General features: G+C 38.3%; 1 protein-coding gene across 3 annotated transcripts in view; it reads right to left on the bottom strand.

The window, feature by feature from the left end:
- LOC140714638 (netrin-1) overlaps positions 1-25,211 on the bottom strand; it is a 182,056-nt gene that overhangs the window by 38,896 nt on the left and 117,949 nt on the right. For 2 of the 3 annotated variants that reach the window (XM_073026018.1, XM_073026017.1), the window contains 3 exons: positions 21,303-21,452; positions 19,220-19,273; positions 3,829-3,903 (listed from right to left, as the gene is read on the bottom strand). In XM_073026018.1, coding sequence (XP_072882119.1) covers positions 3,829-3,903; positions 19,220-19,273; positions 21,303-21,452 — 279 coding nt within the window. The remainder of the gene's footprint in view (positions 1-3,828; positions 3,904-19,219; positions 19,274-21,302; positions 21,453-25,211) is intronic. The other variant, XM_073026019.1, reaches the window with a different exon arrangement.

Below are 25,211 nucleotides of genomic sequence, written 5' to 3'. Positions count from 1 at the left end.
TTGGCCTCATCACTTCTTGATAAGAAAACCGACCGTGTGTCTTGCAATGGTTTACTCTGCAAACTCTGCCTGGAACAGCATCAGAGGAGGGACAGATTGAAATTTGCAGTTCCTGCCCTTTGTAGCAGAGAAAGCTGCCTACACCCACCAAAGGAGGTTAAACAGGAAGGCATCTTTGGAAGTGGAGAGAGGAAGTCTGCCAAGAGTTCATTTTCTTGATACCATTGGCCTTGTCAATGCTCTCTCTCTGATTTTCTTTAAGCCCATCACGTCAATACTCATAGCCTCCTACGCCAGCCTTGCCAATGTGTCATTTAAATGGTCTAAACATAAGCTCTACAGCCGTAACTCAGTCAACCTTCAGGCATTCACCTCCAGCTGTCATTTCTAGGTGGTAAATTTGTAGGAGCAACACCATATGATTTATTGTTCCTTGGTGGTTAGAAAGCTAGGTCAAGTGTTCACCAGCCGAAACTGAGATCAATTGATGCAACAGATTGGGCATAAAGCAATTGAGCCATCTACAGTTCCCAAAAGAACAAATGTAATGACTCGAGGAGACATTTATAAATCTTTTTCTTCAGCTGTACTCGATAATTGTTCTTAAAATGACAGTTTAAAAGCTCTTAGCATTCATGCAGCATTTTATTCTGTATTTATAGAGATTAAGTTACTGTATATCACTAAAACTGAGGTTTAGCTGAATTCTAAACACAATAAGGTATCTATAGATGAAGGTGGTCCGTAATCCATTGACTTTGGCTCCACAAGGAGCTACATGCCATATGAAACCCTAAAGCAACATATACAAAATGCTGAAGGAACTCTGCAGGTCAAGCGGCATCTGTGGAAGTGAATAAACAGTCGATGTCTTGGGCAGAAACACTTCTTCAGGATTGGAAAGGAAGGGGAAGGTGTCCACTTGCAAGGAAAGGGGAAGACACCCAGAGTATGAAACAGTTTAAAAGTGCATGTGGCATTTGTTAGATCTTTCAAATTTTTTTCAACATATCCCAGTTGTTATGAGTGCTTAGGCAGATACCCAAAGTTTTAAAGCACTAAATAGTATCGGAAATTGAAATTTCATAAGCTCACATCCTGTTTAATAAAGTTTATTTTATAGCACAGTCATTCTTGTCTCAGCTTTCAGGAAGAGAAACTGACTCATTAGTTGCCTGTTGACACAATCATAATAATAATTTTGAAAATCAGTTCTAATTTCCTAGTAACCATCCTTGTCTATCCATCAATAATCCTGCATCTGCTTATTAAATTTCATGCTGGAACTAAGGGTATAAATTTTATTTGTCATGCATGGCATCTGTGACTGATAAGAGTGGATAATTTTGTTCTTTTGGCTGCTTATCTGTTAGCACAACACTAACACTCTAAATGATCCCGAAGTGTTAAAGACAAAGATTAAATGCATGATGTCAAAAAATGCAAGAAATGAGCGACGTGATAAAGAAGATACAAATTATTTTTCTTCCAAGAATTTTTGACGACTGATTTCAGAAAACTTTCCTTCTTTAACCGTTACATGTATATAAGTGGGGAGTGAACATCATTCCTAGAACTTTTGCACATTTCTTGGCATCTTCCTGGAACTACTTCTACCCTTTGTATCCCTGAATTCTTGCTTCAGGTCATACTGTTCAGGCCATTAGTGTGACCGAATCCAATTGCAATTTCTTTGGCTGCTGTACTCTAGTGAAAGAAGGCATGCAGAATTGGGATGGTATGGAGAGGGCTATCGGTTTTTCCATGCAGGGGGACAAACCACTTAACAGTTTAACTGAGAGGAGCCTAAAGAGATGTGAAACAATTCAGAACATTCCTAATACCTTGGTAACTGTTTCCCACCACTCAGTGATATATTCTTAACATAAGTACGTATTTAGCTTCCCTCTGTACAATACCTAATTTGGTTAGAAATGTGTGTATACAACATTAGAGACACTTGCTGCACCTTAATTTTAGCTTATGCTCAGTCTACATTAGTAAATAAATTATATTAGTTCATCAGGCAAAAAGTTCATATCAATGAACATGAGTGAAAGAATAGAGAACCAGCTGACTGTGTTTGTAAGTGTGAATGGAGTACATAGAACAATACAGCACATGACTAGGCCCTTCAGCCCACAATATTGTACTGAGCCAGATAAAAAGCAAATCAAAAACACCCAAACACTAATCCTTCCCACCTAAGCAATGTCCTTATCACTCCATCTTCCGTACATCCACGTGTCTATTTAAACGTCTCCGAAAAGCCTCTAATGTATTTGCCTCTACCACCATACCAGGCAGTGCATTCCAGGCATCCATGACTCTCTGAGTAAAAGACATCTCCTTTGAACCTGCTTTTGCGGATCTAGCTAATTCAATAGGAATATTCGCTGAGCTGATTGTGATACTGACTAAACATTTAAGAGGTATCATGAAGACATACACCTTTTACACTAATGCTGAAACATGCGAAAACATCAGTTGCTGGTTGTACTCAGCTCTTCCATATCTAGTGATATTGACTTCAGGATGAGTTGAATGTGTAGATGCAAGCATAATTGGTGACCTATTCACTTGCTGTATATTAAACATATACATACACCAATACACACTCAGTGGCTACATTATTAGGTACACCTGTACCATCAGCTTGTATTGCAAATATCTAATCAGCCAATCTTGTGTTAGTAAGAGAGGTCAGTGCCAGTCTGGTTCGAGCTGACAGGAAGGTGACAGTAACTCAGATAATCACATGTAACAGTAGTGATGTGCAGAAGAACACCTCTGAATGCACAACACATTGAACCTTGAAGGGGAAGGGCAACAGCAGCAGGCCATGAACGTACAGGAGGTACCTAATAAGGTGGCCACTGCGTGGACTTAAAAGGTTATGTTTATGAGGAGAACAAACTGAACTAGCCATGAAGTTAACGAATATCCATTGAAAAGCAGTATTGACCATTGGAAAACAGGGATCTCAGTTGGACAGCAGTTGCGAAATTACCATTGACCTTGGTACCAATGGTGCTCCTACGATGGTCACTGCAAGTCTGAATGAGATCAGTGTCAGGTGTGACCAGACAAGGAATATTTTAAATAAAATTGTGAGATACAGATTCAGGTTAAGTAAAGATAAACTTGGGATTTGTATCAGGAAAATGGTGGTCCAAAAATGATCTGGAATAGACCTACAGGATGACTAGCAGAGCTGAAAATCCTGAAATCTGTTTACGATCCATTTGATGAAAAGGACTATTTTAGCTTCTTTCCAGATGGATGAGTTAAGATAGGTCATATGCCCTTAATGATGTGAGTGAGGAACATTTGTGATGAGATAATAAGTGATAGTCAATTAATATTGTTCCTTTTTGGACTGTTGGGCAGATCATTAGTATCACAACATATAAGAATTGCATTAACTAATGAGGACTGAAATGAGATTAGATTGTGATTAAATGGATCTGATATTTAGAATTGTGAATGGGAAAATCATTGCTCCCCTTTCATGATCCAACCTTGCCTAGAAGTATGATTAGATCACCCTTGTAAACTTTCTTCAAGACAAATAATTTTCCTCCCCTTCTCACAACAGAACCAACGTATTGTCCTGAGGTTACTGCAGTTAAAAGAAATATTTCCAATGGATCTGACACATACATTAGATAAATAACCGACTTTATTCACTTTTGTTAACTCAATTCACAAAATGGATGACGCATCAAGAAGGAGAAAAACAATCTGCTGCTGGGAGTCCTCTGAAGTTAACACAAAATGAAAATTATGATTTTTAGTAAGTAGAACTGTTGTAAATAACCTACTCACCATAATCTTTCTTGCAGTACTTTTTCATATTTATTTTCAGTTTTCCCTTGGAAGCCTTGCAGTATGAGTCACAGTCTGTTGTGGGATGGAGAAGTACAAACACACGCATCAGACTACAAAAAGACATGGTAAAACAGCATTGCTGAGAATAGCTGAGCCCTTACGGAATCCATCTGCTGCTGCCAATTGTGTTGTCTAATAGGTCTTACAGAGCATTCATAACGCCTTAATTTCTATAGAAAAAGTCACACAAAGAGCTCTGTCTGGTAAATACTTTGCTGTCTGCAGGCAGTCTTTGCCTTGTTTGAGATCTTCAAGCCTCCCCTATTTACACCACCCAAGACTCATTTAAGCTATAGATTCCCCTCCTGTCAAAGTGGCACTGGCCCCTGATTAAGGCCCGTGGATACCTCATTGTCACCTCTACCCAGGCTTGTGTCGAACTTTGCTTTCAGCCTATAGTGATTCTGTCCACAGGTCAATCCCAAACAATCAAAGGTCAAACAGGAAATGAGGAACCCATGGGGCATTAGCAATGCTTTTGGTGTCCTCTCAAGATAGGTGGACAAATAAATGTCCCACAAAGCACTTTTTAATTTATACTGAGCCTGTTGTTTCTGCCTATCTTGTTGGCTGGCTTCCATCACTTGGTCTCAATGATAGGGCATGTTTGATATATTAGTTAAGATGCCCATAAGAGAATACATTCCATGTAAACTTTATTGTTAGCACTGGATCCAGATATTCTCTAGATATTTGGAATTGGATCATCTTTTGCAATAATATTCTGTACTTTCAAGGTATAGAGAAAACTTCTTCCTCTTTTCTCAACTCTTCATTCCAGGGGGGGAAAAAAATCTCTGAATTTTTTGTGTGTGCTGTATTCCATTACTTTGCGAGGATTTTCACCATGCTCCCAACAAAGTAATGGTAGCAGAACCTCCCAACCATTATCCCGTTGCTGCTATATAAATACACATGAGCCCATTTATTATAGTCTGTCCCAAGATCAGAGAGGTCTGTACATAATCAAAAGTCAATACTGGGACCTTCTAATCTCTACTGTTCAGTTGCACACTGACATACCAACACAGCTACAGGAGCCTGTTCACTGTACAGGCTTTCTACAGGCTTCTCATTCTGTGCAGCCTTCTTGCAAAATATCTTGAGCTCTATTAGAGTTTCTATTTTTAAGAATGTCCCTGCGACATTATCGTTTTGTACACATACGCACAAACACATGCACATGCAGACACTAATGCAATCACATCTTTGGCGTTTAGTTGGTTAACTTGACCTAAATGTAGCAGGGAAGGCATCAGTCACTTTATTGAAATGCAGCCAACCAACAATTTTCCTGCTTGAACTAACTTAAAAGCAGACAAATGAAATTTAAACAATTTAAAAAAGAAAATGAGCCCTGTGCTTTCATCAGCACAGCAGACTATATCCCATTTGGAAAAGATTGGTTTAGCCTCAACCATATTATAACAGTGGAAAATTCTTCTTAAAGAAACAGATGACACACTAAAAATTTATAATTAACCTGTGTTTTATAATCAATGTTTCACCAAAGAAACTTAAAAGCTCACTTCCCCCCCCAAAATATAAATTCATTGGAGAGCCAGATACACTTCACTTACAGTATAAGATCGATCAATGCATTGTTGTAACTTTTTCAGAGCTTGATATGGGCTAGAATATGAACAAACTTCATTGTTTTGCTCTTAGCTCAGCCAGGGCTTTATTTTCTTTTATGTTTTGAGTGAAAGAGGTTGCCCCAGCAACAGGGGAAAAAAAGAAAAATGCAAAAACATTGCAAGTAATACAGAATCAGCCTCAAACCTGGCTAAAAGTCTGATCTAAATGGAAGCAAAGTCTGTCCTAGCTCCTCTGTGTTTACAATTAAGTCCTTTTCTAAAAAAAAGAGCTCTGAGATTTCTCTGGTTCTTGCTGCTTAATCAAAAATTACATTTAACAGACGCAGAGATGGGGCCAGTGCAGGCTGGAGCTCGAGCTTAAACCTCTATCTTTGGACAATAGAACGCAAATGAGTGCACAGTAGCAGCGTTTTCTTCTTGTTCAACAAGATTGATTGAGAAACAAATTGCTGCAAATAAAGCATGTAATTAGATTAAAGCCTTTGCCCAAGTTACCAGGACTGAAACCAAATGGTTGGTATTTGAGTAGGCAAGGCCCAATTTGCATTTTTTTGTCCTCTGCTTTTTTTTCTGCAGACAGTGTGAAGCAACTTCTGGAACATTCTACAGAAACTGATGATCCCCAACGTAAATCTTCAGGGAATGAGATTAAGTAGCAGAGTGATAACTTTAAATTCAGATTTAAATGTTAGACACCCTATGCTCATGCAGTTATGAAGTGAAAGTATAAACACTAGTTCCTTTTTTCCAGGAAGTTCCTTGTGAATAATAGTACAGCTGCGAAGAATGGAGGGTCGCATGCCATCATTCATGACAGATAACAATGTCTGTTTTGTCCTGAATAAATGACTTCAAATCTTATATATAGCTGAATTATTTAACTACCCTCATAACTCTATGTGCTGTTCCCCAGAGGGGGTGCCAAAGACTTCAAGACATTTATCAGGCCCAACTTCTCACACCTGTTACACAGCTGCTGTGCATTCCTCTCTAGGTGGTTTGTATCCATTCAGGAGAAACACAGGCTGATTAAAGAGGTTTTTATTTTTGGTGATACCTGATGACTAGGCTGCAGAATATTAACTGCATAAGATTTCAGTAGACTTTATTAACAACACCTATTGAGTTTAAATTTTATGCACTTTTATCTTTAAGCCCAGTGATTTGGTGTCACAAGAATACCAGCAAATAATTTTTTTAAAAATTACAATGTTTAGATCGTACTGCATCTTAAACGCATTTTGCCTCTTGGCAATATCTGGTGAATGCATGGCATAAATCTCCACACGATGCTGACAACACCCTGCTCTACTACATTCCCTTTGACTCCCCCCAATTGCCTCTAAATTGACAGACCCAATAATTGATAGGGAAAAATTTTACAATAATGAAATTTTGGCAAGATCGAAGCAGTTGCCTTTAGTTCTCATCAGAAACTCTATTCTCCAGCCATCAATGTTCCTTGCTAAATGCCTGTGTATCATTAAAGCTCTGCAACCTTGGTGCTCCAGAGGATGTCAAGATAAACTGAGGGCTACATAGCCACACCATAAGCTACTTCCACCTTTTGACAATGACTGATTACATCCATGCCTCAACTCATCTGCTGCTGAAACTCTCTTCTATGCCTTTATTACCTCTACATTTGACTACTCCTGTGCATTCCTGACTGCGGTCCTTTGTTTTATCCTCTGCAAAACTGCGGTAATCCACAACTTTGTTGCCTGTTCCATCTTGTACCATCCACTTCATCATCGTGAATATTGCTGACTTATGTAGTATCCGGTAAAACAAAATCTTCATTTTAGAATTCTCACTCTTGCTTTTACTTCCAGAGTCCTAGCCTCTTCCTGTCTTGGCTATTTCTTCTAGCCTATATAACCTTTCAAGTTTGCTGTTCCTGTGCCAAATCTGTCCTCCTCACTGTTCCCAATTTTAATCGCTTCACTAGCACAAGCTTGCTTTCATCCGGCTGGACCTGAGACTTACATTTCCCTCTCTAAAACTATTTATCTGCTACTTTTGCCTTGTTTAAGATGGACCTTAAAAACCAAATTTAACCAAACTTGTTTCTTCCACTAATAAGTCCCATGTGAATTAGTGTTTAAATTTTGTTTTGCTGTGAAGTGCCTCAGGACATCTCTTGTGTGGTTCTATATAAATACAAGGCATTATCATTTGTGGCAAATTGCATGATGTATAGAAATTGAGGATTTTCTGATAGGGCATTGTATTTCCACATATAACTTGCATCAACTATGATGTGTTGTTTTCCACAGAAACTGTGTTCTGGATGGGAGACACAATGTATCAAGCAGAGACTATTTACCATTCCACCCTACTATTACAAATGCTCCTTTCTACCCTCATATTATATGCATTGAAGTCTTTAAAAAGCTGAAACAACAGAGAACGTTTCTGTAACTGTAAAACCCCAGAGGCAATGTGATAGTGAGTAACTATTAAAGAAGTTTAGGAAGATGTTGTGCATATTTGCTTTTCCAACCACAAAAAGGGTGGGTTAACATTGTATACTGCACTAGATGCATGTTTTGTCCTCTGTTGTTTCCTCTAATACCTAGCCTCAATCTTAGCAAATGTTTCCTCAATGTTCACCCTGAGGGAATGCAAGATAACCACAGACCTTTAACAGATTCATGTAATCTTTTCACTTTGCTAGTGTTACATTGAGTATCACCAACATTTGTTGCCCCAACTTTCTACAGCTTTGAATGTTTGTTGACAGCAGAATATTCATTGCACACTGTTGGTGGAGCACTTGATGGGCTGAATGGCCTGATTCTGCTCCTACACCCCATGCCCTTATGGTCTACCCCTCAGCACAAGAAAGAGCAACAGTTACCACGTGGCAGGCAATTTGCACCCAAATCTCATCTTTCCCTTTCATAGCCAGACGAAGATCTTTAAGAGATAGTTTCTCATGCCGGGTCTTTCACTCCATAGCCAAATGCACTATTAGCTCAGCTCTCTTCACAAGCTAATCAGGTGCCAAATTGTCTATTAAAAGCCAAGAGAAAAACTTTATTCTGAAATCTGCCCTGTTAACCAATGCAAGTCAGCTCTGTGCTGGGGTAGTTGAACCTCTATTCCCCAGCAAAAGAAAATATGGAGTATGGTATAAATTCATTGTCCATGCCTAAACTGCAGCCCAATGTAAGATCTTGAGAGAAGGTAAGTCCTTAGCAATGATTAACAAAAGCAAAATATAGCAAAACATTTTGGTTCATTATGAGGCAGTGAAAGGTGCTATTCAAATACAATTTCTTTCATTCTTTAATTCAGAGGATTTTGAAGGAATATTAAACAGTTTAAAAGTACTTCACAAATGACAAATATTTAAGCAAAATATCAGAATATGCTGTTATAATGCACTTGCATCTGAATTCATAAAATATATGGAGTTGAGACAAGTTTACTTTTGCTCTGTGACAATAAGCTATTTTAATGGTTTGGATCTGGTGGTGACATACTTAACCTAATAGCTCATCTGAATTCAACAGACTTATTGTTGATAAAAATTGTGCTTACACAAGAGTAGCCGGATCATGTTTATTCCTGCTTATAAATGCAAACTAATGCAATGTAACACATCTCATTCCAACTACCAAAAATACAAAAGAAACCCAAAAGACTGTTACAGTGATCAGGTAAATTCCAGCTGATGAGAATGCAAACTCACACCTGTCTGTCAATACCTCCTTGGACAATCAAAACAAGAAGCACGGAATTAATCATTTTGTTAATTTGAGAAATGGTGGAACATTCCTATTTTCTTAACACATGGCACCAGGTGACTGAAGTAACTTTGCTGAGAACTTAAAACTTTCCCTCTAGAACTGAAATATGCTCTTCTCTGAGGAATTTAAGTTCCTCTTCAAAGGACTGAAACAACTCCTTACCCAGCACATAGTTCAGTAAACTGTTCCAGAGGGTAATGACTTTCTACAAAAATAACTCTTTCCTGGCATTTAATCTAAACGTTTGCCCAAAGTTTTTGTATGCATACTCCCCAGTCCAATCACTTCATCATTTTAATAACCTCAATTATATTGCCCTAAGTCTATGTTCTTCCAAAGTAAATAGCCCCAAATCTTAAAGCTTGTCATCACAACCAAGTGCTAAGGATAGACTGCATCCTGTCCACCCTCCCCTGTAGTTTCTCCTATATCTTAAATCTCTTTCAATTTAAGGAACCAAAATATGAATCATTTGACTTCCTAAAGTTTTACGCTGCTTCTGCATCTTAAACCTATGCCGTTTAGTTTTTGATCCCCCAACCCTAGAAAAAAGACTTGAGTGGATTTGCCCTATTTAAGCACCCCCACCCCCCAATTGTATATATCTCTGTAAGATTGCCTCTCAGTCTCCTACACTGCAAGGAATTTCCACACCGATATTTGCTTTTTATAATTTGTATATTGTAAACTGAGAAATGTGTAAAGAGGAATAAGACAAATAAAGAGTACAATAAGATATTGGTAATTGACATAAAAGAAAATGTAGAAGTCCATTAACGCCATGTAAATACTAAGTGCATGGGTGGGCTAATTAGAGATAAGAGACTGATCTATACATATATCTGGTACGAGTATACATATATGTCAGTCTTTACTGGAATAAAACGCTAGAAGGAGAGGTCATATAAATAATGGATAGGGTGAAAATTAATATTAAGGTAAACTAGAAGGGCCGACTATGCTTAAAGTAAGTAAGCCATCTGGTGTATATAGTATTCAACAGCTGAGTGAGGGGAGCAGCAAAACCTTTGAGATAATCTGTCGATTCCGACAATTACTTCAATAAATAACACCTCTGATCTAAAATGCAGAAATCCTATTACATCCTTAGAACTCTCCCATCTCTGGTATTCCTTTTATGCAACATTTATCTCTCTAGGTAAAGTTCTTTAAGTGGCAGGCTGCTGGACTGACTATGCATGGCTTGGCCATTCAAAGTCAGACCGGAATATAGCTATGACTTCCCCTCCAAGATTAAAGTCTCAGATTTTCCTTGTTGGAAAGCACTGGGGAGGAATGGTACTCTGGGGAGCACATAGCATTGTGTGGGGCTCTGCTGTACAAAGGGCAGGGGGAGGATTGGTTAGCAAAATTCTAGTGTCAAAAGCGGGTGGAAGTTTGACAGTTTGGGGGAGTTATGAATATTTCTGAGGCTTTGACGTGAATTTATAATTGAGTTGCTTTCCTAACACCAGGGTCAAAGATGTCACAGAACAGTCAAAAGGGGGAGGGTAAATAACCAGAGTTTTTCTTTTACATTGGTACTAATGGCATTGGTTTAAACAGCAATAGAGTCCCTGAACATGAATTTAGGAAGCTAGATAGCAGATTAAAGGATAGCATCCCTCTGGCTGTAACCTCCAGATTATTTCTGATGTCAATTGCTGGAATGTATAGGAAAAGGAAAAAAGGTCAAATAAATGCACCTGACCCAAATGGGTTTAACATACATATGAATGGGCAGGGGTTGAGATGAGGGAGCTGATTCCTAGTGTTTCTGGGAAATGTTTAAACTAATTTGGGAGAAGAAATGGACAGGGTGAGGGTACAGTAGAAAGTATGCCCTGTGGAGTGTTTTGAGCCAATACCCATACAATCCTATAAGAGAAGGATAATATCCATAGGCAAATAGCAGGACTATCACTGGGAAAGCATTTCTGAGATAGTAACCATATTTTTAAATCTTGAAGTTGTAATAGAAGAGGATGGATTATTTTAGTTAAGGTCCTGCATTGAGGGAAGGTTGATATTGATAGGATCACGCAGGAGCTGGAAAATTTCAGGTGGGTGAAGATAATGGCAGGCAAGTCTATATCGAACCAGTGCATGTCATTAGAAAAATAAAATTTTAAGTGTTCAGGTCAATGTGTACTTGAAAGTGTGAAAAGTAAGGCCATAATGTACAATGAACCCTGGATGTCAAGGAATATCAAGGGTTGAATAAAGGAAAAGTTAGTTAATGGTAAGATTAGGGAACTGGAAGGACCCTATAAAAGGTGTAGCAGAAAACTTAAAAGTAATTAGGTTGAAGAGAGAACAAAATAGAACTGGTAAGGAAATCCCAAAGCATTTTATAAAACTATTGAGGACAGACTGGTAACCAAGGAAAGAGTAGGGCCCCTTACAGACCAAAGTGACAATTTATGCATTGAGTCAGGGTATACGGGTGAGATCTTAAGTGAATTATTTTCATCTGTACTCACAATGGAGAAAGACATTATGGATGGAAATTTCAGAGAGAAAGAAGGACGGTGGCATTCCAGCACAATTACCATTGTAAAGGAAGAGGTATTGGATGTCTTAGTGAGTTTAAAGATGGATAAATTGAGGAAGAGTTTTTGAACTGAAACATTAACTCTATTTCTCTCCTCCTCCTCCTGAATGTTTCCCATTGTTATTTCACCCGGATATTAGTTGAACTGGGGTGTTTCAGGTATAAGGGTAGACTTGATAGAGGTCTATTACCCTAGAAGAGATATCAATAACTGGGGAGGGGGACATAGATTTAAGGTAAGGATTAGAAGATTTAGTGATGATTTAAGGAAGAATATTTCCACCCAGAAAGTTATCAGGAATTGCTGGTTGGTAGAAGAAGCATTTAGAGAGCACTTTAAATGCCATATGCTGGTAAATGATGGGACAAAGTGGTGGAATATATATTAGAATAGATAGATGCTTGATAGCCCGTGAGATCACAAGGGACTGAAGTACCTAGGCTATGTGACCATATAAGATTAATTCTGATAACCATTTTGTCCTCCAGTATCACTAGTTTGTTGGCTGCCCTCTCAAAATGAACCTAGAAACATGCAGCTTCATTGTGAGCTGTCATCTTACCTTACATCTGATCTATAACCAGTATTACTACATCTTTAGTCAATAGCTGTCCATATTCCGCCATTAATGAAATATATTTCTAAGTTTTTAATTTGTGACTCAATTTTTCAACATCACACTTGTCACTAAGCCCAATTACACCCTTCACAAAATTGAAGTTATCTAGAAGCAGGCCCAACACAATACCACTCGTAACCTTTTCACATCACTGGATCTGTTGATTTTATTTTGTTTAAATGCCCCCAACTCCATGTATTCGAGTGATTTCTTTCAACATTTTCATCTCAGCTGCACACAGGTGTAAGTAGCTTGATTGGTATCTCAAGCTTATTATTGGACCACAGTTCAGATTCTGGAGTTAGCACTCCTTCAATTTATCATTAAAGATCAATTTTCTAATCACCATGACACCATGCAGTGAATTCTTTCTCAACAAGTCTCCATTTCTCTATCATGCCCTCTCTCTTTAAAATCCCAGAAAGCAGTATTTTCAGTCACACATTGGTTCCTATCTCCCTCATTCAAACCCCCCTTCTTCAGGCTTGGCAACCAGTGCACCATCTGTACAGCACTCTGAGCTATTCCATTCTGAGAAGATGAATGATATGAATATTGATTGCAGTTGAATAAATGTAACTAACTATGCATTTTAAAACCCATAAAGGTGAAAACATTGAAAGAATAATTTGTAGTCATGCTGTGGAAAGATATGTTGAAAGATAAATGTAAAGAAAATCCAAATATTTTATAATATAGGCATTTAAATCTGAGCATTTGCTGGGTATTGTGAACATTGTGTCAGAAGCAAGGCTTGGAATTGTATCTGATTAGTTAAATTCTAGTTGAAAGCCAGATGCATGGCAACTAATTTGAAAATCCTTCCTTCGGAAGGCTTAGTTTTTATTAATTGAACGTGGCACAGCATGGGACTAAATTAGAGGAAGGAAAATAATGGGTAATTTGGGTTTTGGATTTGCTTAGTAATTGGTTTTGTGCTCCAATGTACCCATTCACACCTAAAATCTCAAAATGTCAGATGTATGCTTCAGGCCTAGGCCCTGGGGATGAATGAATCTCTGGATCAGAATGTTGCTTGCCTATTCATCTCCAACAGTTCCTCTAATAAGCTTTGCCATGAAATTTAAATTTTATTCTAAATTTGCTGCATGTCTAAACAAGAGAGATTCTGTGTATTATTCTCTACATTGTTCTTCATTTTGGGCTCTTTCTTCAATGGCCTCAAACTACAAAATGCCTTTTCCTTTTCAATAGCACTTAACTATGGAATACAATCCAATTCCTGACCAACTCATTCTTTATTCAGTATTTCTTCTCAAATCCCAGCCCTCCAATTAGAACACTTATCATATTCTCCATCTGTTGAGACAATGCCCAGTTTCCCAGTCTGTGTGTGTGTGTGCGCGCAATGTGCCACATAAAAATCACATGGGGTTAAAATAGGAGCCGTATCGTTATCCTCTTCAAGTATCAACAGTTGCAACAAAAACACTGGCTGGTAGAGTGGATCAGTGATCAGTGGATCATTAGCCCTACAGAACATTGGAATATCTATTCTAAGTGTTGGATCTAGTGACAATGAAAGATCAAGAAGGTGTTGAATGCTGTCTACAAAAATTATTAATAAAAGTACAAAAAAGAGATAGATTGCCAAATAGTTTTGGAATAAGCATCGAGAGGGTCAGCAACTTTAAATTCCTTGGTGGTATCATTTCAGGGGTTTTGTCCTGGTCCCAGCATGCAAGTGCCATTATGAACAAATCATGGCAGCGCCTCTACTTCTACAGAAATTTGTGAAGATTTGGCATGACATATAAAACTTCGACAAACTTCTATAGATGAGTGGTGGAGAGTATAATGACTGGTTGCTTTATGGCCCAGAACGAAATTGCCAGTGTCCTACAAAACGTAGTGGATCGGGCACATCTACAGAGCGTTGTCGCAGGAGTGCAGCATCCATCATCAAAAACCCTACCACCCAGGACTGACTTCTTGCTGCTGCAGTCGGGAAGAAGGTACAGGAGCGTCAGGGCTCACACCACTAGAATCAGGAAAAGTTATTACCTCTCAACCTTCAGGCTCTTGAGCCAGAGGGGTTAACTTCACGCCACTTCACTTGCCCCATCACCAAACTATTTCCACAATCTATGGACTATTTATTTCAAAGACTATCTATCTATCTATTTATTTATTTCAATCTATTTCAAAGACTCTTCATTTCATGTTCTCTATTTATTGCTTATTTATTTATTATCTTTTTTCGGTTGTATTTGCAGTTTGTTGTATTTTACACGTTGGTTTGTTTGTCCTAATGGGTGTGGTCTTTCTTGGATTTGCGGGTATGCACACAAGAAAACTAGTCTCAGAGTTGTATATAGTAACATATAAGTACTGTATTTTGGAAATACATTTACTTTGAACTTTGAAGCATTGGTCAGGATACTTCTATCCAGGATCAACTACGATGAGCCCTGCCACATCTCTTCCTGCCCATTTAAAACCATACATTGTCCAGTCTTCAACAGCGTAGAGAACTGGGTGAGATATTGATGTTATATATTGGCAGCCAACAGTGCTGGCCAGAACCATGGTGCCACATCCGTTTGTCCTAATTTATGTTGGTAATTCAAGATTACTATGGTTTTGGAGGGGAATAAATGGTTGACATTTCAGGCTGAGACCCTTCATCAGGGCAGAAGCCAGAATGAGGAGGTGGGAAGAGTGGGAGGATGACAAGCAGGCATGTGAGAGGTGAGACTAAGTGAGGGGTCTTCTCTCTTTTACTATTCCCCATTCGGGTTACCCTCTCACATCTTCTCTTCTCACTTGCCTATCACCTTCCTCTGGGTTCCACCCCCCCCCCACCCCATTTCTTCCACGGCCCACTGTCAGATCCCTTCTTCTTCAGCCCTTTATCTTCTCCACCTATCCCCTCCCAACTTTACTTCATCCTCCTTCCCCAAACCACCTACCTTCCCCCTCACCTGTTCCTGCAAACGCTAATAATATGACTTTCTTCTAAATGGCTCTTTGAGCAGTCAATGTCTTTTCCTAATGTTCAGTATCTGGTTGCAAAGTCTGCTGACACTTGTATTACCCTCTGGATATTATGAGAAGGGACCGTGAGAATCACTCACTGTTTCTACTGAGATTAGCTGTTTCATAACGTATGAATTCATCTAGTAATTACATAATAAATACAGCAGTGTTTTATATGGTGAGAGGTAATTTTCATTTACAGCAGCCTGTGCTTGAATGAAAGATATGAAATTGAACCTTTATTCAGGTTAACCCTTGCCTAACTTGTAGAAAACTATTGAGCACTAACTTTAATATACTGTAAATGTTATTTAATTTTTTTTTACCACAAATCTGCATTGGAGGCAATATACTCTCTGTTTATATACTGTAATGGAAATAGAAATAACTAGATATTAATACAGGAAGCTTAAATGCTTTTAAGAATTAGTGTTTTTCTTAACCAAGTAGGTAATGACTTTGTTAGGATGATGATTAATATTAGATGAGCAAGTGCATTTTCTAATATTGTCAAAAGCATTTCTAAAGTGTTGCTTTAAGTTGACTAACTCTCATCGATGATGATGATATATAATTAATGGCATTAAGGTCGGCTAACTCAATTTAGGCAGTTAGTTCTATTTTTGTTACTTGCAGTAACTGATGGAGATTTTACGTCACTGCAAACTCATATCAGTAAGAAACAATGACTTACAGAACAGTACAGAACAGGAACCCCCATGACTGTGCCATCTATGATGCCAATCTAACCAATACCATCTGCCTGCATATGGTCTATATCCCTCTATTCCTTAATTGCTCATGAGTTTGTCTAAATAAGACTTAAATATTGCTACCGCACATGGTTCTATCACGTCTCCTGGTTACATTCCAAGCACCTACTGCCCTTTGAGTAAAAATAAACTTGCCTTGCACAACTCCTTTAAACTCTCCTCCATCACATTAAAACTATGTACTCTGGTACTTCACATTTTCACCATGGGAGAAGATGCTGTCTACCCATCCTATCTAGGCCTCACATGATTTTATACACTTCAGTCAAATTCTGCTTTAGTCTGCAGCACTCCACAGAAAACAATCCCAGTATGTGCAACCTCTCCTGATAGTTTGTACACTCCAATCCAGGCAATATCTTGGTTAAACTCTTCTGTGACTTCTCCAAAGCCTTCAAATTCCTTCCTATAGTGTGACAACATGAATTGCACATAATGCTCCTAAATTTTATGCAGTTGCAAAATGATTTCCCAATTTTTATATCCAGTGCCCCAACAGTCAGCAAGTCTTCGCGTGTTTGACCAATTTCAGAGTTTTTTGAAGAGGTTACCAAGAAGGTTGATGAAGGGAGGGTGGTAGACATTGTCTACATAGACTTCTTCAAAGCCCTTAACAAAGTCCTGTGTGGGAGGCTTGTCCAGAAGGTGAATTCACTTGGCATTCTGGAAGAAGTAGTCAATTGTATTGAATGCTGGCTTAGCAGGAGAAGCCAAAGAGAGGTAGATGGGTTTTTCTCTGACTGGAGGCCTGTAACTAGTGGTGTGCCATAGTGGTCAGTGCTGGGTCCATTCTAGTTTATTATCCGTATTAATAATTAGATGATCATATGGTAAAATGGATCAGCAAATTTGCAGATGACACCACGATTAAGGGGTGTGGTAAACAGTCAGAAAGGCTCTCAAAACTGACAAAGTGATCTGGACTGTCTGGAAATGGGCTAAAAATTGGCAGGTAGAATTTAATGCAGACAAATGTGAAATGCTGCACTTTGGGAGGACAATCCATTTTAAGACATACTGTATATAGTGACTGGTAGGACCAAGAGGTGTGTGGTAGAACAGAGACCTTTAGGAATACAGATCTATTATTCCTTGAAAGTGATGTCACTGGTAGATAGGGTCATAAAGAGAGATTTTGGGACACTGGCCTTCATAAAACAGGTCACTTACAGGAGTTGGAATGCAACATTGAAGTTGTATAAGATATTGGTGTGGCCGATTTTGGAGTATTGTGTGTAGTTCTGGTCACCTACCTACAGAAAGAGATCAGTAAGATTGAAAGACTGCAGAAGAAATTTACATGGATGCTGTCAAGACTTGAGGATTTGAGTTACAGAGGTAGGTTGAATTGGTTAGGACTTTATTCCCTGGAACATAGAAGACTGAGGAGGAATTTGATAAAGGTATAGAAAATTATGAGGGGTATAGATAGGGTAGCGTGCAGGCTTTTCGTCCTGTGAATTGTCATTTAAAAACAGTAAGAGAGGGTGAACATACAAGTGAGAGCAGGCTTGTAAACTTCAAGAAGCATACTGTTGTCATAAAGAAATAACACTCTGAACTTTTTAAAGGATTAATTTGCAACTTTGTTTGACAAATCTACCTCATCACTTCTCAACAGAGTCTGTGTCAGATGTGGGAAGGATTCCCCAGAGAAAAAAAAGGTCCCAATTTTTGTTAAATGCTAGAAAGCGTTTTGCTGCATGAAAAATTGAAACAAATAATATCTAACACTTTGTTTGCCGGCCTTTCAGTCTCTGTGCAACTCAAAGCTGTAACGATAGGCTCGAACAACTAGTATCTGATCTTATATTATTGAAATAGTGTTATTCTTTAATATCTTTTAGCAAATTTCACTAATAAGCCACAGAGACTGTAAATTATTCCACTTTGCAAGGACATTGTTGCAAAAGAGGAACATGAAATCTGCTTATTCTTTATCATAATCGTAGAAATACAATGTACTGGCATCCACTTACGTGGGATGCAGATGGTTTCTGCTATTATAAGGTGGATTACATCATAGTTGACTATGCTTTAGGGGCACTTATAATACTTTTCATATGCCTTCAGTTAGGGAAAATGTTTTAATAAAACAGGTATTTTTCAGTAGTTGAACTAAAAAAAAAGGAAATTTCGGCAAAGGATATTGCACATTGGTACAACTCATGGACATTTTTATTCTCATTTAGAGTCACAAAAAGCAGGCTCTGAAACTAACATTCATTCTTTGCATTTGTCAGCTCTTTACCCAGCAGCACAAAGTTCAACACAGCAGCATCCAGCTGCTGAAGCCTACTTAGGTATTCGGTTTGATTGTGGTGACTCATCTGCTTTCACCTTCCTCAGCTCCATGTCCCTTGATAATGTTGACAACAAAGAGGAGCAGATCTCACTTTTGAAAACACTAATTATCCCCATATGCCCAGCTGAGTCACTCCACGCTGTCGCTGGACTCCTTGAAGAATGGGGAAGCCCAACCGTGCTACGATGCAATGAGGAATTTGCTTCTTCCATTCCAGGCCAAACGAACTGATGAATTCAGCCCCAGAACAGGGGTGCTGTCCCTACTTTTCTATTGAAGGGATTCCTGGCTCTGTGAATTAGATAGGGAGGAGGCCCAAGTTTTGCTATTTACTAATTTCTTAATATATTTGAATTAGTGATTAAATTGATTTTGGTGTATCATTTTTTATAACTTAATTTTTTTTAAAATTTACATTAAGTTGTCTTCTTTGGATTGTTTCTGAACATCACAGGCATATGAAATCTCAAAATCCCAACAGATTTGATAGAGAATGTCTGGATATTTACGGGTAGGGTTCTAACAATAAACCAACTCAGAACTACTTTCTATTGAGGTCTGACTGTACCTTGCTGGAGGTGTGGGCCTCAACTGATTTGGCTTGTCAAGTCTTGCCCAGGTACATGTGGGTAAACTGGGAAACCAGGCCAGCAATTCCAAGATAAGGCCAATCTAGTTTGATTTGGCATCATGTGCATGAGATTATATGAATGGTCTTACCGGCAGATTCCTCTGTGCTGCTGGAAGCAGTTGTAGGTGGGACCACGGGAATTTCTGTGGGAAAGAAATGTAGGCAATAGCAGTGAAACATTAATACATAAACAGGAGCACTGAAAATGTAAATATAAAAAGCATTTCTGTTGTCAATGAGCTTTTCAACAATTCTACAAAGCATATGGGCATTGTTAGGCTGAAAAGAATATCACAGTAATCGTATTGGGCCTCCAAACACATGAGTTTCTGTTGAACAACGTGAAACTGGGACTATCATCTCCAACAAGACTTGATTCTTTCAAACCTACACCTTTCTGGCAGAAAGTCAGCATTGAGATTGGTCATGCATAAAAGATCAGTTGCATCTCAGAAGAGGTGAGACTGAACTCTAGAGGTCTTTTTAAAATTTCAGTTGCATTTTTGTACACTTGAAGGCAAGTAGACAGTAAGGATAAAATATCAGGAATAGGGTGACATCAATTATCTAAAGTCAGTAAGAGATTAGGTTCTGACTATCAGAGACACACAGTATTCCAGAACAAATAGAGAAATATTAAGCAATTGCATGATGTAATCCATCAAAGCAATAAGATGAGGCTGTTTAAAAGGTGAGAGTGAAGAATCAAGTCTTATAGAAACAGGAGTCACATTATGCTAGCCATTGTCTGACCCTGTAAGCATCTATGCTTTTAAGCTAATCGAGATCAATAATAATTATTTTATCTATACATATCTTGGCAGAAGTGCCTTTTGCTTGATTTATATGCCGTTATATTCCTGAACAGGGATTAGTTGATATGATCTAAATGAATTTCTTGCAGCGTTTAGGATCTAATACAATTTAATTTACCTAATATTTATATCAAAATATAAAATCTTATCTATTTCATCTTGACATAGGAGCACAGGATCAAAATTAGAATTACGCTTTCAACTCTACAAAAAACAGGGAAATTCACCAGAGGGTAAAGGAATTAAGATGTCTTTCACTCATCATTAAAAGGTGGTGGCTTAGAGGTTGTGTGTTCAATGAGATTTTTGAGCATTTGAAGCCTTAACTAGAGTGTAACAAATTTTTAAGTTTCAGCGCCCATTCAGTTAAATTTCTTCAGTGTTTTCTTGTCCATCCTTTTGAAGGGAACAATTTATGTGTAGTACAGTTCCGTGGGATAGATGTGGGCCAGTGATAATCTATTCTTTTGGCCAGTTTTTGAATACAAGTTGGATGGTCACTTTAATCAGAATCCATTAGGGTATAGAAAATTTTGTTCCCAACAGCTGTCCACTTGACCAACTTTGTTGGATGAACAATTGGGAGACAGTTTTGGAAAATTGAGGTCAAACATATTAAGTGTGCAGCTCTGAAAGCATGCACGTTCCTGATAGTTTTCACTCTGTAAGGCTCAGTATTGCACTATCATGAAATGCATTTAGTACTGAGCAACCTGGATGGTGTACTGAATGGGAAATTTCCTCAATTACTTGTAGGTTTGTGAAGTACCATGAAGTCGGAGATCTGTTTCCTGATGACGATGGTGTTGTAGCAAGTTCATAACTTTGTTTTGGATGTGTTCCTCCCACTAAATGTAACAAAACAGTGAACGAGAAGGGGCAAAGGACTGGGATTTTCTTTAATGACCTCATTAATTTTTGACCTGAGCTTTTATCCTGACAAAAAAACTCCCCAAGACTTGTGTTTGATTTAGCAGTAAAAGGCCACGAGAAAGCTCGCATTGCAAATAACATTCAGAAAGGATGCACACTTTTGAGGTCAGGGAAAAGGTAGCAAAAATCTAGTACTACAGTCCCGATTATTGCTGCATGCTAGAATTTTGGAGATGGTTAAAATAGTTAAGATAAATAGAAAGTCTTTGTATAATAGGAACATGTTGGTGATTGGTTACTAATGGCTTAGTTATACTACTGCTGTTTTAAAGGAAGACCTTATTTCTCTGAATTCTTTAGAAATGTCATAATGTTTACTCAGATATGGTCATTTCAAGCCCATTGTTAGATGTAATCAAATTTCATATCAGACCATGCTATAAAACTACTTCTACTCAGAGGGACAGAAAGATTAGTCACGTACTTATGCAAGGGGCAATGGGAGATCGGCTTTGCTGATAACCTTTTGCACATCTGTTGCACGTGATGCCAGTCACACCATCTTTACAGGGACATTGACCTGTGGTTTGATTACAGGTTTTGCCAGCAGCACCCACCGGATGGCAATCGCATGCTGTGAGGAACATATAACAATGGGTAAGGAAAGGCAACATATACCAACAACAATAGAGCTTCAGAGTAAATAAAGATTAAAAACAGAGAGAACAGAGAACAGACATTCACAGAGTTAGTGATGCAACTCCTGCAACTGCTGCATGTGATCTTGGTTTTAAAATCATGCCAAATGCCTCTTTTAGAAAACATTACTTGAGTATCTGTGAAATATTTAAGCAGCAACAAGGTTTCTAAAAGTATTGGCAGAAACACAAGGCATTTAAAGTTATAAAGTGTCATTTACACAGTGATTTACTTGCTGTCCATTTTCAATGGAAGTTCAGAGATCATAAAGAGCATGGACAAGAAAGTCAGTTACTATAAATGTTTACATAACTCTGAGTAAATAAATGATCTTGATTAGTAAGGAAAGAAAATGTGGGACAATGGATCACAATGGAATTAAAACCATTGTTATGCAACCCACAAGTTCTAAATTGACACTAGTATTTAAATGCCATGCTTTGTATCTCATTTTGGTAAAATTAGGCCAATATATCTTTTCATGTATCCTTAGACTATTCTTCCATTTTCCCAATAGAGCAAAGAATGCTGTAAAGAACAGAAACACGCTTGGAAATTATGTGATGTAGTATTATAACAGCATATCATTTTCCTCTGTCCTTTAAATGCAAACATTAACCGTCTAGTTCAAACAACATAATCCTTCTGATAAATAGTATACAGAGGAATTTGATGATCCACTAAAGTACATGCTTTAAGCAATTATGAAATTCTTAATTTCAAAACAATACTTGCCATTTAACCTTGAGCTATACTCAAAAGGTTTTTGGTCTCTAGTCGCACTTACTGCGACTTAATCATTGCTACACATATTCAGTTGCTGATTAACATACGTAGTTCGAAATAAATGATGATCTAAGATGAGGTAAACAACATAAAAATTTTCATAGTAAAGTAACTTGACAGTCGGTGCACTGTAAACCTATATTTAATAGCAATATACAGTATAATTAAAATGTAGACAAAGGCTTTGCAATATATGGGCTATTCACTTAAATTATTTTCCATTTAAAATAATACTCATGAATGGGAGCTTTTGACATTAATCTATGCTTAAAGTTACTTAATGAGAACAGTTGAAATGATCAATTGTTATTTAATTACAACCTTGCAATAAAAATGATAAATGGGGGAGGCAATGTAATAAAAGGATTGTGGGAAAGGGAGCTCGGTGCAGTCATGTCAATAGTGTTATTCTTCCTGTACTCTTTTCTGCATGCTTAGAGAATTAGGATTTTGTATGTGGTAGCATTTTGATTTGCAGTCGAAAGCTGAGTAGATCAATAGTGCAAATGATTTAGTCTGCTGCTATCATTGATTTGAACATTAAAATGTTGTGGAAAACTTCCCTGCACGTCGCAATTAAATATTTTCTCTGTTTTCTCGCCTTTTTCATTGTCGTCATGATTCTGAGTAAGAGGTTTAGTGCAAGGTACTTAGAAACTTCGATAATGCTGACCACCAGAGTCTTAGACCAGGGAGGGCTGTGGATCCTTCACTGACTAGAGCTTTTATTTCTTTTGCCTTGTAATAGCTGAGGATGAGGCCCCTATCTATTTGTTAGCACTGGCTTTGAATCAAGCTGTTTTAACTTTAGCTGTCCACTCAAGGAGATATAAGCAGCCATGATTTTAAGCTTTAGAGCTGCAAAGTGAGGATGGAGATATTGAATTTGCCAGTGTGCTACATGACCTTGCTGTGAAAGATGTACTGATTGGACCAAATCAGGCAGAGTAGAAGTGGCCAGACACAGTTTCCAAAAGTCCATTGTACTAAGAAGTCTGCACGAGACAAACATATCCTCCTACTGTGTGTGTTGTTTGGCTTTCCAGCATCTGCAGATTCTCTTTTGCTCCTACGATATTAAATAGCTTAATTAGTTCACCATTACGTCTACAGATTAACAAAGTATCCTTTCATACCTCACCTGGAAATGTTCTTACGTTCACATTCTTACAAGTATGCTCCCACAATGCTTTGTATGGAATGCAAATGCTTGTCCATGCATGTGTGAGAAAACTTATTTTGATCTGCATTCTGATAGCTGTGTTTTTCTGTGTCAAAAGAATGAAAGGTTGCCCTTACTTTTATACATTTATTCTGAAAGCAAAGAGACAGCCTACAGCAGCAGAGGGTTAACAACAGTGACAGAAAACTGAAATAGGAACATCTCATCCCTTTGAAGAGGAAGCCATTTGCAAATCTTGAAATGGGAAGACAAGAAGGTATCAAAGATGACAAAGTAGGAGTCTTGTGCCAGCAAAGAATTTATGCTGTTAATCTTATAATGTCAGTGTGCCCTTAAGCTCTGATATGACTTCTGATAGATTGGTGCATCAGCCACCACAGTTAGTTGAGAGGTGACAGTCTTCAATAAAAGATGTTGTACTGATTGCTCTCCCTCTATTATTTGCCCTGGTAAAAGAGTGATATCACAAAGCCTTCAGATACTGTAGTTTTGAACCTAATACTGTCATTACTAATAGTCAGTAGGCCATTTCATGAATTTCTCATGTCACCCTTCTAGTGTGCAAGCTAAATTTCTGAGGAAATGCAATTATTTCTGGAAAAATTCCTGTATTTATATTTAGGGATTTCATGCAGATTTGATGATGAGTTTGCTATTCTGTTCACCTCTTGCAGCAATGACACTTTCCAGGTCATCTGAAAACTTTAACCCATGGTACAGGCCTCAAACGTCATATGCTCTTTTTACTTGGATTTCTCAGACCAATGCTTTAAATATCTTGGAAAGACTATTTCTTTAAATTTGTGAGTTCTTCAAACATCTTAATTAGTTCACCATTACATCTACAGATTATGTCGAACATTAAGATCACTTCATCACAGATCAGTTGCCATAGAAATGTCCCCAACTTCAGTGGAAAAGTAAGAATGTACTCCTAAGGGTCTGCTATGTCTATTAATGATACAGGCCCTCATTCTTGCTGTCTTTATTGCCTTCAGTGGTGGCATTCAAGAAGCAATCATTGTTGTTAAAAGGCAGGGGTTACCTCATTCTTGAGAGTCAACCTACTTCCAAAATGCAAACAACAACCTTGAGAAATTCCTAGGAGGAATACTTACTCAGGCTGAAGAGGACATACATTGAAAATGAAGATTCACACAAATATAAGAATCATTGACACCTATATGCATGATGGGCTTTGATTGTTAGCATTATTGTACCAATATAACATGTAAGTTCATCATTCTTGCCAAGGTGTCAGTAACTTTGATGAGTTAATATGAGGGTCTTTTCAGACAAAATTCAAGAAACAACTTCTGTCCTTGTGGTTGGAGGAGGAGGAGGAAGAACAGAGGAGAGAGAAAGAGAGAGAGGGGGAGGGGAGAGAGAGGGATAGAGAGGGAGAGAACAAGGGTGAGGGGAGAGAGGGGAAGGGGAGGAAGAGAGAGGTAAGAGAGGAGAGAGGGAGGGACAGAGAGAGAAGGGGGAGAGAGGCAGGGGAGACAGGGAGGGGGAGGGGAGAGAAAGAGAGAGAGAGAAGGGGAGAGGGGAGGAAGAGAGGAGGAGAGAGGGGGGAAGAGAGGAGAGAGAGAGGAGAGGAAGAGAAGGGAGATAGGAGAGGGAGGGGTGTAGAGGGAGGGGTGTAGAGGGAGAGGAAGAGGGACTCACCAGACCAGATATACTCTATTCTTCCAACAAGAGCCAAAAGAATTGAGAATGATCCTA

The sequence above is a fragment of the Hemitrygon akajei genome, chromosome 22, assembly GCF_048418815.1.
Source record: "Hemitrygon akajei chromosome 22, sHemAka1.3, whole genome shotgun sequence".
In the NCBI taxonomy this organism is placed as follows: domain Eukaryota; kingdom Metazoa; phylum Chordata; class Chondrichthyes; order Myliobatiformes; family Dasyatidae; genus Hemitrygon; species Hemitrygon akajei.
This window is presented reverse-complemented; position numbering and strand designations above follow the sequence as displayed.